The 19454-nt window shown below is 36.6% G+C and overlaps 1 protein-coding gene across 1 annotated transcript in view; it reads left to right on the top strand.

Annotated features, from left to right (window-relative positions):
- The first annotated feature begins 5369 nt into the window (after positions 1 to 5369).
- The window catches only part of LOC147066040 (sodium/potassium-transporting ATPase subunit beta-1-like), a 63111-nt gene continuing 49026 nt past the window's right edge, over positions 5370 to 19454 (top strand). The window contains exon 1 of the mRNA XM_085955811.1: positions 5370 to 5738. Within this exon, the coding sequence (XP_085811937.1) occupies positions 5576 to 5738 (163 nt within the window). The 5' untranslated portion in view covers positions 5370 to 5575. The remainder of the gene's footprint in view (positions 5739 to 19454) is intronic.

Raw genomic sequence — 19454 nt, 5'->3', positions numbered from 1 at the left:
TGGTACTTAGCGCCTTAATTAATACACGTATTCATTTGATGACATTTGTTTTATTATTTTTTCACCTGTGTTGGATTCACTCAATATATTTGCATTTTAGCAGCACATAACTTATAATTCATTTTCAAAACGTAAACGAGTGTGCTTTCTTAATACCGGAAATTCCTGTATTTTGGATTTTTAAAACCGATATTTCGGTATTGATAAATACTGGAATACCGGTTTTGAAATATCGGTATTGCAATCCCTAGTTCTGTTTATGCCGTAGAAATATGAATCCAGTGTTTGTCGATACTAGTAGGTAAGCCATAATCTACTTACCTATAATGCGTGTCCACAGCAATGTTCGATCATTTTTCAATGAGAATAGTATTTTCCCTACAGTTAGTGTTAGATTGAAACCAAATTGGTTCCCGATAATATGTCATTATGTTCTTTATAGGTAAAACTTTATGCAAAATTGGTAGCGCATAATATGTTGAAAAACACTGTAATAGATGTATGTACAAACAGGTAAACTAATACGCTATGTACCTTTTACCACAAACTTCTGTTCAAATAAAAATATCTGCCTATTATTTTGTTAATACAAATTCACACCTATCTGTCACAATTCAGTTAAAAACATCTTACCAATTTGTAGTGTTATTATTTCTGATCAAACGTTTTGGAAAATTCTTTCCATTATTTTAAACACTATTTTTTAATAACACTCTAGGTATAATTGTTGTGTAGTGTGGTTTTATTTAGTGTTTCATTAACATTTTTGTGCCTTATTATACATACTATGTCGATGTACATTTCTGACAATATTATTATATCTTCTTCTTCTTCCACGGCGCTACATCCAAGGGTGGGATTTGGCCTCCTCCAACAGCTCCCTCCACCTGTCCCTATCCAGTGTGGCCGCTTTACAATTTGGTACCCCCAGAATACGGCAGTCACTAGCAGCTCCATCTAACCAGCGAATCTTTGGCCTCCCTCTTCTTCTACGTCCTATTGGACTGCTGGACATCACTCTCTTTGCCGGTTCATTGTCATTCATACGGTGCACATGACCTAGCCATCGCAGTCTCCCAATCTTAATTGATTGAACTGCGCTGCAATCTTCATACAGCCCGTAGAGCTCAGCATTATATCTTCTCCTCCAATTGGTGCCATCCCTGATCGGTCCATATATACGGCGGAGAATTTTTCTTTCAAAGATGTTCAGGGCTCGTTCATTTCGCAGAGTTAATATCCAGGTTTCCGATGCGTAGGTGAGCACTGGCTTTACAAGTGTCTTGTAAAGAGTGCTTTTAGTTCGGCGAGATAGTAAGCGGGACTTAAAATGTCTTAACAGAACAAAGTAACATTTATTCGCAGACATGATTCTCAGATACCCAAGTGTGAATTTCATAAAAATCATTATGTATATAATAATTATCAATCATCAATCGTTAAAAAAACACATGCAAAATTTGAATCATCTATAATTAAAAATATTCACGTTCAACAAGTAAATATTGACTTCCCAATTATTGTAATTAGTATTGTTTGTAAAAATATACACACTAAAATAAGCACTGGGGACGCAAATTAACTACGTAACATATTATTACGTACCTTCGAAACATATTTTAATTATTTTAAATAGCTAAAGAATTAATAGTTGCTTTATTATTTCCTGCGAATCGGTAATTTAAATTGGAAAGAGACCTCATTCTGTATGGCGTAAGTATATAATATATTTTGCACATTTTCCTAACGTTAAAAATACTATTTTGGATGATTGATCATTCCAAGATATGTTAAACAACAACTCATATGGTTCAGTATTATATTATGGATAGGGTTTAAGATTATTCTAACATTTTATCGATGACTTTCTTAATATTGTTTATTACTCTAAAGATTATGTAGGTGGTATGACTTTAGGAGCAACGAGGACATAAGAGAACGCACCAAGCAGCTTCTCATCATGCTGAAAGTGAAGAGGCGACGTTGGACCTGGCTCGGCCACGTGCTGCGGATGCCAGAAGAGAACTTCAACCTGGCTTGCCTGTCTTCAAGCCGACCGGATTCCGGCGTCCTGGAAGGCCGCTAAATACAATCTACAGAGTGTATACGGCGGAGCTACGGGATGCTGGTTTGACCTGGAACGAAGCAAGAAGACTGGCGAGCGACAGGGATTCTTGGAGGCGCGTGGTGTCCATATGCTCCAGTTAAGGGGCGGATATGGCCAAAGAAAGAAGAAGATTATGTAAAGACATAAAAAAGTCAAATTAATCAAGACATAATAAGAAAATCAAGAGGATTTTATTTCTCCAAAATATCACAGATATCACTCGGAATAATTATATAAACAATAATTGTTGGGACAGTTAACACATATTACCCGATTTCAAATGCGTCCCATTAGTATCTCCAATTGGATAAAAAAACAATTGGAGATTCTTTGGAATCACGTAAGACGTGTTAACTGTGTTACTTAATTGCATTAATTGACAGCTCGCGGTTAACGCTGTTATAGGCGACCGTGTTAAAAAATATCACGCTGGACAGTTAACTTCCCGGGATAACTGCCTGAATACGACATATTATCATATGTATCACATTTTTATTGATTTTTGAGTGATATTAGAATAAATAGCTCTGTAGGAGCAACATTGGCCAGACGGGGAATTTAGCAATACCAATTGCCCACCCACCATAGGAGAAATTTAAATTTTAGTAAATGTAGATACCTTTCGAAAAATGGCAAATGACGCGGAATGTCGAAATTCATAAATATGTATTTCTTTAATGTAGGTACATCACCATCGGTCTGAATTAATCCAATGCTCAAAAAAACCTTTCCTATTCCTCTCGGCTTTGTGCGTTGTATTGCCACATATTTCCCCACAACATAACTATTTCGCTGCTCCAGTGGCGCTTAAGTCTACCTCTTGTATACTAATAGATGACTATGTCTATAAATTAAAAAAAATATATTTTCCTGTATTAAATTGTACTTAAGTACGTTTTGATTTTATTTTTTGTTATTATTATTATTATAATGTAAATCCCATGTTGTGTACGTCTTGAATTTATATTAGTTATGTCCACAATGTTTTGTATTCTTAAATAAATAAATCTCTGCCTCCCTTTTGGGCTGTTTCCGTAGAAAAAATACTATCCATGTCATAATGTTTAGACTTTCACGGTTAGGTATTTGTTAAGTATCGTAGTTATAGATTTATGGGGTTTCGCTGTGTGTATACACAGTGAAACCCTTCCTTCTTCCTTCTTTTCTCAACGTTTTGAGCCATTTTCAAGAGATATGCTATAATGAAGTATGGTGTAGGTACATGAATGCGAACGTCACTCTAAGAATGTCAAAAGGAATCCGATTAGCTGAGAGCAAATGTTGGTAAGAGTAATTTGCTGTATCGTATGAACAAAAGAAGAAGAACACGCGTTGAAACCCCAGAAATGTATAAATACGATAAAATAGTATCTACATATTGAAAAAATGTATTACCTTTTCAAAATTATGTAAGGCCAATAAAATTATTATCCATGCAACTTATATTGAATTAAGTAAATAAGCTTAGAGATAAGCTCACCAAAGATGACGAATCTTCTTTTTGACACCTTTTGAGCATTTATTGCAAGATTTATATACAAAATATATAACAAAGATACTATTTTATCAGAGTTTGTATGGAAATAAAACTACTGATTCTAGTGGACCCTTTTTGCATTTTTATCTCTCTACAAGAAGGATTTTATGAACACCTTCGGTACATTACACAATTTCACGATTCCGTATACAATGTAAAATAGTAAATTATACTGTAATTTTACGCGACATATCCGAAAAATATTGTATTTTTTTTACATTACAAAATTGTTTTCATATAAATTATCACCTGTATGTAATATACTCTTGTTGTATATTCGACATAAGAAGGTGCAACTTTACTTCTCGTCTGCAATGTATGCTGAGATGGTTAAGTATGAAAATTAATTAGACACGTACCAGAATATGTTATAACAACGCACAAAACGTCAATGAAACATCAAACATTTATGAATAATTATTTTAATTTTGTAATCTAAGCAGGTATTTTTTTAAACTAGATAGCGATTTATCGTATACCTACCTGCCGGTAACGATGTCACGCGCCTTACCGCATACCTATACCACAGCACAGAGCAAACAGACAACAAACATGTAGGTAATTAAAGAAAATTATTGAATCCCATCTAACACCTGGTAACCGCCGCTTACCTGCCCAGTTTCACTTTTCCAATAGCCAAAGTTACGTAACAAGATTGAGAGTAGATGATGCACTCAAAAGAGGTGACGCTGTGCGCCGAATCGGAGCTGATTATTTTAGATCAAACCTAAACCTTATTACTTTCTTAATTTTGAGCGGAAGCACTTGATTTTTTGAATTTTAGTCTTTCGAAATATTCGACCAGTGACGTCCCGAGTGGGTAGGCAGGTCGTGCGTTGCATATGTGCTGTACATTATAATGGGCGTCGAAGGAAGGAACGAATACAATATTACAACTTTTGAGAACAGTGACGAGTTAGTATAAAAAATTCCGACAACATAGCTATTGTTGTATTCAGTATCGTAATACATGTTGTTATAGCGATTTTCCGCAAAGGCAATAAAATACCAAGGGTGCCTCCAAACCTGTCAGCACCGCATACCTCTACGTAGTCTTGTTACACACTTTTACTAATTGTAATATTGAGGATGACAGTGATGACACATTTTGGTATTTTTTACTATTGGTACGTTTCTGTTTGAGGGATTGTGTTATTTTCAGGGATTTTGTCATGTATATACTTAATATTTTAAATATAATTTGTTAATTGTATAACCAGTTTTAACTGTTTCGAGGCCCCCTTTTAAATCTTCTGACGAATCAGCTGCGCCGCTGCATTCTCAGTTTGGGAAACTCTGGTTTAAAGAGTTATAATAATATATGAGTTGTTGTATCATTCGTTCATCCTGAGCAACCCTCGTTCAAAGGCGGGGAGATAGAAAAGTAAAAAACGCATATTGCCTATTTCTGTCAATTGTATTTGATTATTTTGAAGAATCGCCACTGAACCCGAGAGCAAGGTTCTAAATTTTAACTAGAACGGTATCGAACCTGAAACCAAAGCTTTAAAAACAACATCTCGCATTGAGTTCCATAGTAAAGTTGTGTCTGAAAGGAAATAACAGTATTGTGCTAAAGCCAGCCGCCGCGTTATCTCTGCAGCTGATAGCAGATCCCACGTGTAAACAAAGATAGTGCAGATTAACAAAAAAAATCTTATCAGAGGAGAAAAAATATTTCTTCTCTGGAAATATGCATAATCAGTAATCACTATGCGTGTATTGAGTCTCTAGTACCGCATGCTAGCGACCAGTTGGGCACAAACCGGCTTCGATAGAGGTCGCGTCTTATAATATCGATTAATTATTATACCCAGTCGAAAATAACGCGCGAACAACGGATGTGCTGTTAAAATTGTACGAAGTTGTATTACAGGTGTGATCGTTGATCAGTTTCCTTCACGACAAAGAAATCACTAAAATTCGACAGAATGACGTCCAGATCCAGAAAAAGTCGCGACGAAAGCAATGGGATAAACTATTCATTCCCGTATATGCGACAGGTAAATACAAACACAAATTGGCAGAACATGAAGCTGGCTGTGTGGGATCCGATAGATCAGTCCTTCTTGGGACGAGACGGAAAAAGTTGGGGTAAGTTTTAACAATTGCTATTATAACATTAAAAAATCAACTATTAGACCAGTAATGCGTACCATTCGTTCATCTAAAATTACCATAATTTTATAATTATACAATAGGTAGATATGTTATTGAAAATTTAGACTTTACTGTCATTCAGAAAAATATGCCAGATAGGGTAAGAAAATAAGCTAGATGGCAGAAGAAAATGCTAGATTTTTTTAAAATTGAAAAACTGTATAGAAACAAGCATTTCAAAAAAAAAAATGTGTCACAATTGAAAACATCGTTTTTACAAAAACAAAGAGAGAAAAAGAATTTAGTATTTTTACAACTAATAGAATACCTAGATCGTATACTTAATTTAAAATGAACGCTTTTATATATAAAATTAATTTGTATGTAAAATTAAGTGTATTAATTATAAGATAATGTTGACAGGTAACACTGCCACCTGATATTTTTCCCTAGTAAGATATAAAGTACGTTAGACCAGTTTGTTGATTTTGAAGCCAATTTGGTGTAATATTGCTTTATTATGAGAAGTTTTAAGCTGATTGCGGTGTCGAAAAACGCTAGATGCTGATGTCCGTTTAAAAATGCTAGATATGGCAAGAAAAATGATAAGTTGGCAATACTGAATGGAGGATATTAAACTAATTACAGGAGTCTAAACACACAGTTATGATACTTAGGATTTAAAAATAATTGTAAATAAATAATAGCGATACACAGGAAATATATACCAAATTGATTTTACTAACATACTATTTTCTAAGTTATTCAATAAATTAATGTAATAATTAATAACAGAAAACTCAAATTGAATCATGATAGTTTAATGGCAACGTGGTTTTCCATTTCATCAATTTTCTAAATAAGATTTTCTACGCAAACATTTTTCCGATTTCTCATACATATAAATGCTGTTTTTTTCACAATAGAACAATACAAAAAATTCCCGTATTTATTTTTTTGATTTTTAGTAATAAAATCTTTAAATTATTGTTCGGCTTTACAATCTACGATCCAGCACTACTGCTTTTCGATTATTTTCCCTGATCATCAGTAAATTTCCTGTGGCAACATTTAGGCACCCCAGTTTCGGTTAAGGTAATACATGCTATACACAGCCTGTCTTACTGGTGGATCCAGTGTGGTCTTTGCATATTTCACTCACGTGATTTCAGCTCCATGGAATACATCTGGCCTATTTCCATTTTCATTGTAATCCTCAGAAATTCTTCTCGAAGGCTCTCCTTTTAAATGTAATATTTTGATAAATCTAATATTTTGATAAAACCTAACATACAAAAAAAAATAGTCAGTAAAAATATGTTTCAGATCATTATTTTGTATATTGTACATATCATTATGCATGCGTGCATTTTTATGGAAGATTTTATTTTACTTGCAAAAATATTGAAAACAGTCTATTCGTGCAAAACACACACACCAAAAACCTTCATAATGAAAATTAATATTCAAAATACATTTTTAAATTTCCATAGCTTTCTGTATTATATTACATATATAACATATCAACAGTTACACGTAAATTGTACGTAGCTATTACATGTTGTCGTAGCACAGTTCACCGTGACCAGTCTTAAAAAAGAGGGATGGTCGTAAATCATTGAGATAAAAAATACCCGTTGTTAGTGGAGCATTGCAGATAGTAATATTCCAATTTTATTAGATTCAATAAGAACATTAATTTTATATTAATTAGCATTAAATGTTGTACGACTTTATACTTACCAGTGCCTACCAGAATTTTATATAAATAATATATCTACAATATGATTGTGATTGCATAGTTTAAAGTGTTTTATTTAGACATGTATTTGATCTCAATACTATACGGCCATATATTTCATCTAGCAATACAACATCTAACGGTGAACTGTGATACGGCCAACTGACTGCATACGTATAGATTTCCGGACACGAATGGATTACAACAAGCTTTCTCCATTTTTCGTGCTCATGGTTTTATTCACTCTGTCCTAAATCAATGTCTTTTAAATATATATAATATGTAAATATAGTATAACATTATTGTAATCAATCGTATCAATACATATACATACATGGTATTTGAATAATTGAAAGGTTGTCTATTACGTAAGTAATTTTTTGTACATGGTTTTAAATTCAAGTTCAGTTTAGTGTCAATGTAAAATTATTGGTATAAATAAACAGTAAGTCAGGAATGTTGACCGCAAAATATTTAATTACGAGACATTCTGAGCTTTATCTTCGTTGGTACACGTTTGCTTGTTTTCGAATTGTGTCGATTACACTCCATTTCTCTGGAAACATAAAATATTCAACGGCACAATAACCGAATTACGACGATATTGATATCAGAATGGAGAATGTAGGTACACTAAACTGTCGTATCAGAATAATATCACACAATATGAGAAAATCTGTGCCATGTTTATAAAATATTATTTTCATATTTTTATCGCAAAACGCCGTCTCGTTCAATGAACACAAAGTATTTTAAAACATATGTAGGTACTTAATTTCATTGGGGACACTTATTGATTATTTATTATCAATTTGTTGCTCAACATTTGTATATCTGCGGACCGGTGAAAATAGCAAAAATATATAGAACGCCAAAAAATTTATGTTGTATTTGTATATTGTTTTTTTTAGTGTTTAAATGCAATTTTTTGGTAATTTAAAATATTAGACCGTAAATATATTATATACTTAAGGGCGGACGTGCTCAGCGTGGGTCAAAATTGAGCTTTTTTTCTATTTTCAAAGCATGATCCTGGACATACCTTAAACGTTGTAGATAATTTATTTATATAATTTTGAAGCCTTATTATCCTTTATATTTATTTTAAACATTTGTTGACTGCATAAAGTATTTTTATTACATAAAATAGTATTCTTTTAAACCTCTCGCTCTAATGTTTTAGAATATAGTCATATTTCAGTACATGCATGCGCAGTGGTGTTAAGATTTTTTACGTTTATTAATTTTTAAACGCATTTATAAAACCATTAGTATAATTTATGTCGACATTATTATAGTGAAATATTTACGATAAAAAAATATATTTTATAATCTTTTTGATCCCAAATTTGACAAGAATAAGGCATTTTATTATTCAAAAAATGGGCAAGATTAACACATTTGAAGATAATTCTAAAGATAATAATTATAAGCTATGTCTTTGACCATTCAAGTGTGATAAACATCCTACAAACAATGATTGCTTTATAATAATTATTGACCTAAGAATAAGGTAGTGTTTTTTTGAAATACGCCATTTCTTTTGGCATTCACAACATGACATTTATAAACAAAGATATTATATAAAACAGTATTACATAAAAAAAGAGATAGATCAGTAGATAAATTAGATAGGTACAAGGAAGTACACCGGATGAGTTAAGCAGACCCTATTTTAAGAATTTATAAAACAACGTCCACCTTAACTCATTCTCGCGTAGGTGGAATATATCAACACCCGAAGCGATTTGGTTGAACATAGTTATCGCCCTCCCAATTGGCATTACCTTGGGAGAATAACAACTGATGGTCTCTATTTCTAAGATAGTTATCAGGGACACACAGGTCAACACTGCCCAGAATGGCAGAGTTCTCATGTATACCTCGTATAATACAAACCTCCACTCTGTGGAAGCCCATATATGATGATTTTATTAGAATCGTACATGGTCGGAAACAACAAAGTTTAATTCTCGAGTAGGTATAAAGAGATATGTGATACAATTAAACATACACGTATTATTTTCAATAGTTACGTCTTTATCACACATACATTGTAGGTAACATTATATTTTGTGAAAATTCAAGCGAGTTTTGTATTTATTGGGACCGTCATCAAGTCGTAAACCGAAATAATCTTTAAAGCAGCATGTCACAATATTTTTATGTCGATTACAGTAAAGACGTATAAAATTATAGTATTTCTAAAAATACTATAGTACAGAAACGTTTTTCGTAAAATCAAAATTATAGTTCTGTACTAAAAAATATTATACAGATGGCAACACTGATAATATTTCTATCTCATTAATCTGTTTTGTGCAAAGAGATTGGACTCCTTTTCCATGAAATGTATTCACATAACAAAAAACTTAAATACTTATTTAAATATGACAGATTTATATATCTTAGTAGGTAATTATTTTCCCCAGTTCTAGTTTATTGTAGCTCAGGGTGATGTATTAGTTTTGGTTTAATTATATTTGATTAAATCTAAATATACGCGAGGTTGTTATATATATCTATATAGCATCGTAAAATCGCAGGTAGCAAAATCTTAAGCTGGTTATATAGGTACGATAACTATACAGTTTTGTGCCAACTGAGGACAATTCAAATACCTAGCAATCTAAAAAATAATTATAGGTATGTAAATTACAATTTGGACAAGATTTTTTCCTATCATCTGCACAATGCATAATATCTCATATTATATTCAGGACTTCTGAAAATATACATATATATATATATATGTATATATATATATATATATATCGTCGCTTAACAAACAACACCGCGGAAGTCAATTAATTAAAATTTTCAGGGGAAACAAAAAAACGTCTCAAAAAATTGAAAATTGATACCTTTTAACTTATTTTTTGAGACGTTTTTTGTTTCCCCTGAAAATTTTTATTAATTGACTTCCGCGGTGTTGTTTCTTAAGCGACGATATATATTTTCATATATTCATATTATGTTATATCAAATGAATAATTGAATTTGTAGTAAATAAGTAAACCAGAATGAATCAATCAACTCGTGATTTAGACGTTTTCGAATAATTTTTAATGTAGGTAGGTATTTAAATGCAACTGGAACTGCGTCATAATGCAGCAGTGTAAATAAACAATTATTCGAGTTGAGAATTGATTACTTTCAACAAACAAGCCTAAAATGCCCATTGAGAGCGAATGAGAACAAACTAATAGATATGGAAATCTTCTAATTATTAGGTATTTATAATCTTCCAAGCGAGATTCTCGAAGTCACATTATTTTTAATAATATGTCATAATTACAATCGATTTATAAACAATAATGTAAATATAAAAGACTTAGACACAATTTAGATGTGTCTCTATCTATACATACATAAAATAGGTAATGATATTAATATTGAATAATTAGTTATCAATCAACAAAACCTGATACGCAAATTATTGGATTAATAATATTACAACGTTCTACAAATATTTTTCTTTATAAGTACAATTTTGATACTGAAGACCGAGATGAATTTATAAAAGAATTTATTCAAAATTGTTTACACAAAGAATTCAAATTAGATTTCTGATTTAATTGACCAACATACTAAAATCATGTTCAACGAACTACAAATACGTAGGTACATATAAATAATAAAACTAAGTTAAATTAGTTAGTTAAACATTTTTTTAAATCAAATGAATACACAAGATTTTAGAAAGTAGTGTTGCAAGGGATGGTGTGATGAGGGGTAGGTGATGAATAAAATCAGAAGGTTTTGATGCGTATAAAAGTAATTCCCCAAATTTATTATCCCTTAACACAAATTACAGATTCAATTTACAGCTTGAATAATACAAAGTTCATAAATTAGATTACGACGATAGTGTTTGTGATAAAAGTTATTTTAACGTTGAAGCGAGCGGCGTGTTATTAAGACGAGCGAATTTAAGGTACTGATCTCTTGTTGGATTGCCACGTCTGTTTTTATATTGAAAGTAGACAAAGAAAATGCTATCCACAGCGTGGGTAAATTTATTGTTTTGTTCCCACATTGCGGATAGATTCCTGGGATTTTGTCTGCGAAATTTGATTAAGGTACAAACGTTATCAGTCCAACAATGGATTTCACACGACACAATGACAGGAATGCACTGTTTACTCGTTCATTCCTGTGATGGACAACTGACATCCGACACGTGAGTATTTCTTTGGCCGGTGGAAGATGATCATATGTCAGTTCGCACGGCCGCGTTTTTGCTGATTATTAAAACATTAAATAAAATATATTAAAATATTGTGATTATTAAAATGTTGTAATCTTTAGGTTTTCTTAACTGTCTTAACTGCTATTTACACATTTCACTAATCTGCGGACTCCTTCCACCCTCACACCCCCCTTCCAGCGATATGCAGCACGTAGATCGCGATGAAAGTAGGTAGAGGTGGTCGCTTGAAGGTCCAATCAGATCTGTCTCGGTGGATGCTGCGGAGGTCTGCATCCCGGGACGTCTGCTCTCATGTCCTTGATGACTCTTTTGGTGATGTGCTTTTTGCAATTTGTCCATAGCAGGTAGCTGGAAACTGCGGCAATGATGACGATAATCAAGGCAAGCGTTGCCCACGACAGTTGGCCTGTCGACGTGTCGTTGACAATTGCTCCGCCCGACGCAGTCTGTGCGACGATGATCTCTTCCTTTGTCTGTTGTGCACCCATTTTCGTATGCTGGTGTCTCTTGGTGATGATGATGGTAAAATACTGAATAATCCAGTTGAGTTATCCGCATTTATTGTGAATAAATTGTTTATGCCTGCATTTTAAATATTGCGTACACCACTGACCTACATTCTAGGTCGATGTGTGTTCTTGCTTTCGCTAACGTTGCTGTTTTGAAATCGGAAACTCCGCGTGCTGTTTTGAAACACGACCCCGATTGCATTGTTCGGCTCGTGCCTGATGTTGTTGACCGATATTTGCTCCACTGGCCTAGAGACGGTCTGGAAAATGGACACTTCTGCCGTATCGGGTAACACGAGCTCCCACGGTGTCAGGATTTTTCTCAGGCTGTTCCATTGTTTTATTTTCCTTGAGAATGTACGCTGGTTTTAAACGGTCGATAGAAACGGTGACGTTTTTTCCTCTCTTGCAAATGACATATGTTCGCGAATTGCGCGTGATGACCTCATATGGTCCGGTAAATGGAGATCTTAGCGGAGTTTTAACTGTATCATCGCGTAAGAACACATGTGTCGATTTGTCGAGGTCTTTGAAAATGAAAACGCGTTTCTCGCCGTGTTGCTGGCTTTTTACAGGTTGCAGTTGTTGGAAATGTTTTTTTAGGATCGTGACGTAGTTGCTCGGGTCTTGGTTTGTGCTGGTTTGATGGCACAAAAATTCCCCTGGTAGGCGTAAGGGTTCGCCGTACACAAGCTCAGCTGCTGTCGTCTTTAAATCTTCTCTCCAAGCTGCTCTGATTCCCATTAACACTGTCGGCAATGTTTCAGTCCATCTCTCATTCTCGTGGCATTTTATAGCGGCTTTTAATTGACGATGCAGTCTTTCGACCATACCGTTTGCGGCTGGGTGATATGCTGTCGTGTGAATCCTCGCCGTACCAGTCAGACGATTTAATTGTCTGAAAAGGTTCGACTCAAATTGTTTGCCTTGATCCGTTGTCACTCTCAAGGGCGTTCCAAAACGGGCGATCCAACCATTGTAGAATGTACGGGCGATCGTTTCCGCTTCTTGGTCTTTAATCGGAAATGCTTCCGGCCACCGCGTGAATCTGTCAACGCAGGTGAGGCAATATCTGCAGCCTTCAGACATAGGAAGGATGACGATGTCGATGTGGACATGCTCAAATCGTCCTGAAGGTGCAAAGTTTCCGAGTGGTGCTGATATGTGACGTGTGATCTTGTTCTTCTGGCATTGGAGACAGTTGCGGGCCCAATTTCGACAATCCGTTTTAATCGACGGCCAAACAAATCGTTGTGTGACAAGTTTGACGGTCGCATTAATTCCGGGATGTGAAAGTCTGTGGATATGATTAAAAGCTGCTTGTCGGTGCGGTTTGGTTATGAAAGGTCTTGCGATAGGTGTTGACAAGTCACAGAATACTTTTATGTCTGTGTCGGGAATAAGTACTTGTTTCAACTGAAGTACCGATCCGTCACGTAAAAATGTACTCATTTCGTTGTCAGTTTCCTGGTCGGCTGCGAGGTTGGCATAATTCAGTGTGTCTTCAACGACTTCTATCCTAGACAAGGCATCAGCGACGATGTTGTCTTTTCCAGCGACGTGACGTATGTCGGTCGTGAATTGTCCGATGAAATCGAGGTGTCTGAATTGTCTTGGTGAGCACTTGTCCGATTTTTGTTGGAATGCGAACGTAATGGGCTTGTGGTCGGTAAATATGGTGAACGTGTGAGCTTCTATCATGTGTCGAAAATGTTTGACAGCTAGATAGATAGCTAAAAGCTCGCGGTCGTAAGCGCCATATTTTCTCTCCGCTGGACTTAGCTTCTTTGAAAAGAATGCCAGCGGTTCCCATTGATCGTCAACTCGTTGTTGAAGTGCTGCGCCAACGGAAGTATCGGATGCGTCACTAATTATCGCTAAGTGAGTCCCCTCACTTTTCGGATGTTTCAATAGCGTTGCTTCCGCCAAACTCTTCTTGCATTCCTCGAAGGCCTTGATTGCTTCTGGTGTCCAGATGATAGGTTCTTTCTTGGAAGTTTTTCCTTGCAGGAGTGAGTTCAGTGGAGCTTGCGTTTCTGCGGCCTTGGGGACGAATCTCCTATAGAAATTCAAAATTCCCAAGAACCGTCGTAGTCCTTTTTGAGTGTCTGGGCGGGTGTATTCGCGAATAGCGCTGACACGATCTGGAAGTGGTCGAGTTCCGGTGCTGGAAACCAGGTAGCCAAGGAATTTTACTTCCTCTACTCCGAAGTGGCACTTCGTGGAGTTGACAACCAGGCCGTACTCCTGTAGGCGTTTGAACAAAATTTCCAGGTGTTGAAGATGCTCTTGTTCTGTTGTGGAGGCTACCAGGATGTCGTCTATGTAGGCGTAGCAGAAGTCCAGACCCTGCAGAACCTCGTCAATGAAGCGCTGAAAAGTCTGGGCCGCATTCCTCAAGCCGAAAGACATAAATGGAAACTCGAATAATCCAAAGGGTGTTGTGATGGCAGTCTTCGGAATGTCCTCTTCAGCCACTGGGATTTGGTTGTATGCTCTCACCAGGTCGATCGTGGAGAAAACTTTCCTATCACGCAATGTTTGTGTGAAGTCTTGGATATGACGCACGGGGTACCTGTCAGGTACGGTTCGAGCGTTTAATCCGCGGTAATCACCACATGGCCTCCATTGATCTTCAGATTTGGGCACCAGGTGAAGGGGTGACGCCCAAGAACTTTCAGATGGTCGTGCTATTCCAAGTCTGGTCATGGTTTCGAATTCCTTTTTGGCGATGTGAAGTTTGTCGGGAGCTAGGCGTCTAGGACGTTGAGCTACAGAAGGTCCTTCGGTGGTTCGTATGTGATGTCTCGTGTTGTGGATGACTTCTCTACCAGCTCCATCTGGGCGCGTGAGATCCGGAAACTGCTGCAGTAATCCATGATAAAGGGATTTACCTGCGACAGTTTTGACAGTTGCTATCTCAGTGCTGCTGTGGCGTCCAGAGGTTGTAAGTTGAGTCGTCTGATCCAACAGTCTGCGATTCTTGACATCGACTAATAATCCGAAATGGATTAGGAAGTCAACACCAATAATGGGCTTGGTGACATCTGCAATCACGAATTTCCAGGTGAATTCTCTTCGTAACCCCAAATTCAGCGTCAGTGAGATACTGCCATACGTAGCAATGACAGATCCGTTTGCTGCTGAAAGTTCGTACTGTGATTTTGGTCGGCGCCCCTGTACTTTCGTGCGTGGGAAAACGCAAAGGTCCGCTCCGGTGTCGATAAGGAATTGTATTTTCGTGGCGTGGTCGGTGACGAAGAGGCGGCTGGAGGTAGGGCTGTAATCGCTGGCCGCGCTTAGCGACTGCCCGTGGCGTTTCCCTTGTTGAAGGTGCATGGTGTGACGCACTTCTCCGCATCTTGGCCGAATCTACGATGATACCAACACATGCCAGGTTTGCTGTGGCTTTGGTCTCGCGGTCGGGAATGGTTCCTCCTTTGGCTGGCTGATCGTGACTGGTGACGTGGCCTTGATGGTCGGTTTCCTCTTGCGAGCTCTTTGGAGAGCTCCTCGCGAAGAGTTGAGATTTCCTCCCGCAAGGTGATCACCAGCTTGCTGATGCCGCACAGGTCTTCCATCGTGGTTTCAGCAATGGATGCCTTTGATGTGGAATCTGCCATGGCGTCAGCTAGGTCTGCAACCTTGTTGAGATCCGCGTCCTTCTGTGTCGCCAGTACCAATTGCATGGTATGTGGTAAGCGACCCATCCAAAGCGTGCGTAGGATGTCATCAGTAACGGCTGCTCCTGCGAGAGAACGTAGGTGGCGCAAGAACTGTGATGGTTTGCGATCACCAACTTCCTCGTGCTCCAGTAGTCGTCTGGTCTTCTGCTCCTGGGTAGAGCTCAGCCTTCTCGTCAGCTCCGTCCTGAGGTGCTCGTAGGCTCCTTCACGAGGTGGGTTAAGGATGATGTCTCGAACCTCTGACGCGTAACGAGATTCCAAAGCTCCCAGGATGTATCCAAATTTGGTCGCGTCAGTCGTGACGCCAGCTGCTTCGAAGCTTCGCTCCACCATGCAGAACCACATTTCCGGGTCTTCTGGACAGAATGGTGGGATCCTCACTGCCACGCGGCTGATCTGAGGTGTGGTCTGCTGGGCTGGTGCTGGTGTTGTCGTTTCTCCTCCGGCATTGCTGCCATACCCGCTGGAGAACTGTCCATTGGGCATCTTGACAAGGCAAGTGAATTTAAGAAAATTAACGCGGGAAAACGGATGTTGAAAACTGCGCGGGAAAACGAGCTCCAACGAAAAAATAATTCTCTCACAAACACAGTAAAATAGTAGTTAATAAAAAAATTAAACGAAGTCTGTAAAATGAAAATGAATGAATTGAATTTTACTTTACGGGTCACCACTGTTGCAAGGGATGGTGTGATGAGGGGTAGGTGATGAATAAAATCAGAAGGTTTTGATGCGTATAAAAGTAATTCCCCAAATTTATTATCCCTTAACACAAATTACAGATTCAATTTACAGCTTGAATAATACAAAGTTCATAAATTAGATTACGACGATAGTGTTTGTGATAAAAGTTATTTTAACGTTGAAGCGAGCGGCGTGTTATTAAGACGAGCGAATTTAAGGTACTGATCTCTTGTTGGATTGCCACGTCTGTTTTTATATTGAAAGTAGACAAAGAAAATGCTATCCACAGCGTGGGTAAATTTATTGTTTTGTTCCCACATTGCGGATAGATTCCTGGGATTTTGTCTGCGAAATTTGATTAAGGTACAAACGTTATCAGTCCAACAATGGATTTCACACGACACAATGACAGGAATGCACTGTTTACTCGTTCATTCCTGTGATGGACAACTGACATCCGACACGTGAGTATTTCTTTGGCCGGTGGAAGATGATCATATGTCAGTTCGCACGGCCGCGTTTTTGCTGATTATTAAAACATTAAATAAAATATATTAAAATATTGTGATTATTAAAATGTTGTAATCTTTAGGTTTTCTTAACTGTCTTAACTGCTATTTACACATTTCACTAATCTGCGGACTCCTTCCACCCTCAGTAGCAATCTTGATTATAGTGCCCAGAAAGCGATGGTTATGAATTTAAGTCCTAATTTGGTATAGGTAATAAGTAAGTTTCTGAAGTGCTACGAGAAAAAAATCGTCAATTACATATTTATATAATGACGTATTCATAACTAAAAAATGCAGTGATTTCTTAATTTCTTACCTCTCGGAAATTTGCAATTATATAAACCTATGTATTTGTTTACATTGTGTTTAGGAATATTTATAACAATTTAAACTCATCGCTCAATTTTATATAGTCAGTGAGCCATGGCCCCCACATCCTGAACCGGGCCCCCATGCTAGGATCTTTGGCGGGCCCCCCTACTTATCTCTAAGGATAAAGGCAGTGTGATGCTCCACAGTAGCGTTTTCCGAATGTTTATGCGGTAAAATTAATGTGTATATTTAGTGTTTTTTGTTGTATATTTTAATACATCCATTTGAATTAAGGAGTTGTCGAGTGTCGATAGACAATTAAAATTTTTATCGTACAACCATATAATTTTATGTAATAATTTTATTGAACGGAAATAGCGCCGTAGGCGACTTTTTTTACTATTAAAGCAAATATGTGTTGTTTGTTTATCTCACTTATCTGGTCGACTGGCCTCGCCGGGCCTCTCCTGAGCCTGGGTCCCCAGGCTAGAGCCCTGTCAGCCCCCCCTTGTGGGGGGCCATGCAGTGAGCTATTAAGATTTCATCGATTTAGTGTATACATATTTATCAGTAGTATTACCGTATTATCTATCTCCCGTAAGTAAACATAACAAGTGTGCTCTTTTTCTCTAATCTCCACAGCTTTTACATCGCACGCATATGTAATTACGAGAAGTGCGCAATGGTTGAAGACTTTAGGTTTTAGACACAGTGGGAGATCAGTTTTAAAGATATTATTTAGACGGCCAAAAACATTCCGATCCAGCTTTGTTTTGCGAATAATTTCATCGACATATCTGTCGACACGTCTTGTCCTCATCGGCGATTTTCTTAGACGCAAATGTCGCAACTGATTCGTCAGAAGATTTAAAAGGGGGCCTTCAAATAGTTCGCGTATTTCACACAAATTGAGTACCATTATACCCAAAATATAAAAAAAGTCCCCGCAATTAACAGTAAATAACATTCGGACAGATGCTCTACATGTACACAAAAGAACAAACTACTAAGTAATAATTATCTTTAGTTACAGGATGTGATTCTAGGAGACATATACATTGATATTTTTCTAGGTATATTGGCAGTTGGAATTTAAAGATTTTTTACTTATTTTTATCGTACGGGCCTTAAAATCAGTCAATGCCTCTGGCCTCCATGCACATAAATCCATGTACCTGCTGTTATATTATGCTGTGTACTTTACATTATTTTAGATTATATCTTCATTTATAGCATAGCGCAGTGCACGTCTTATTAAAGTACCTAATCTTATGTTTATGATACAAAAAATTCAATGCCAGAAAGATTCACCCGTTAGTGGCGTGATATTGATATGTTTCCACTTCTTTGAATCCGAATAATACTTATATAGTCAAATAAACCAACTGTTAACGCAGTGGTTTCCAAACTGTTTCGTCTCGCGGCGCAATAAAATAAATATGTCACAGTTATAGATATGGTTGGGCCCTGTTATAACAATATACAAAGTGCGTCTCATAAGTACATATATTCATTATTTACCTATGTATTTTACAATTTTCTCATGTACAAAAGCAATAAAAAATTTAAAACTCTATCTTGCATATCCACTAGACATATACAGTAGACATAGTTACTATGTTAACGCCACAGGCAGAATAACTTCCACTCCACGAAACTTACTTTCAAAAGTTGTATTTTATACTCTTTGTTGTATACCCTTTACTTTCTTGATTGCTCACCTCTTAAAATGTATCGCCATAAGTAGTGCACGGATTGCCTATCTTCATATGAAGTTACTTGGTGAGCCTGTTGTATACTACACATTTTCTTTAATAATAGAATTCTGCTACCCCTATTTCTGTCAAATCTCAGGTCCATGTGAACATATCTGTATTATCTTAATGAAAATATTTTTGAAATTAGCTAAGCTGAGATATTGTGATTTAAAAAAAATATTGTCTCAGAAAACAACTTCATTGAAGGCTATAAACCACAGGTTCTCAAACTTATTTCGACCATCGCCCACTTTGAGATTTAAAAAAAATCTAGTGCCCTCCATATTTTTACTTAC

This window comes from Rhyacophila brunnea, unplaced genomic scaffold (genome assembly GCF_057557595.1).
Source record: "Rhyacophila brunnea isolate RB1 unplaced genomic scaffold, BYU_Rbru_1.0 scaffold_5, whole genome shotgun sequence".
Taxonomy (NCBI): domain Eukaryota; kingdom Metazoa; phylum Arthropoda; class Insecta; order Trichoptera; family Rhyacophilidae; genus Rhyacophila; species Rhyacophila brunnea.
This window is presented reverse-complemented; position numbering and strand designations above follow the sequence as displayed.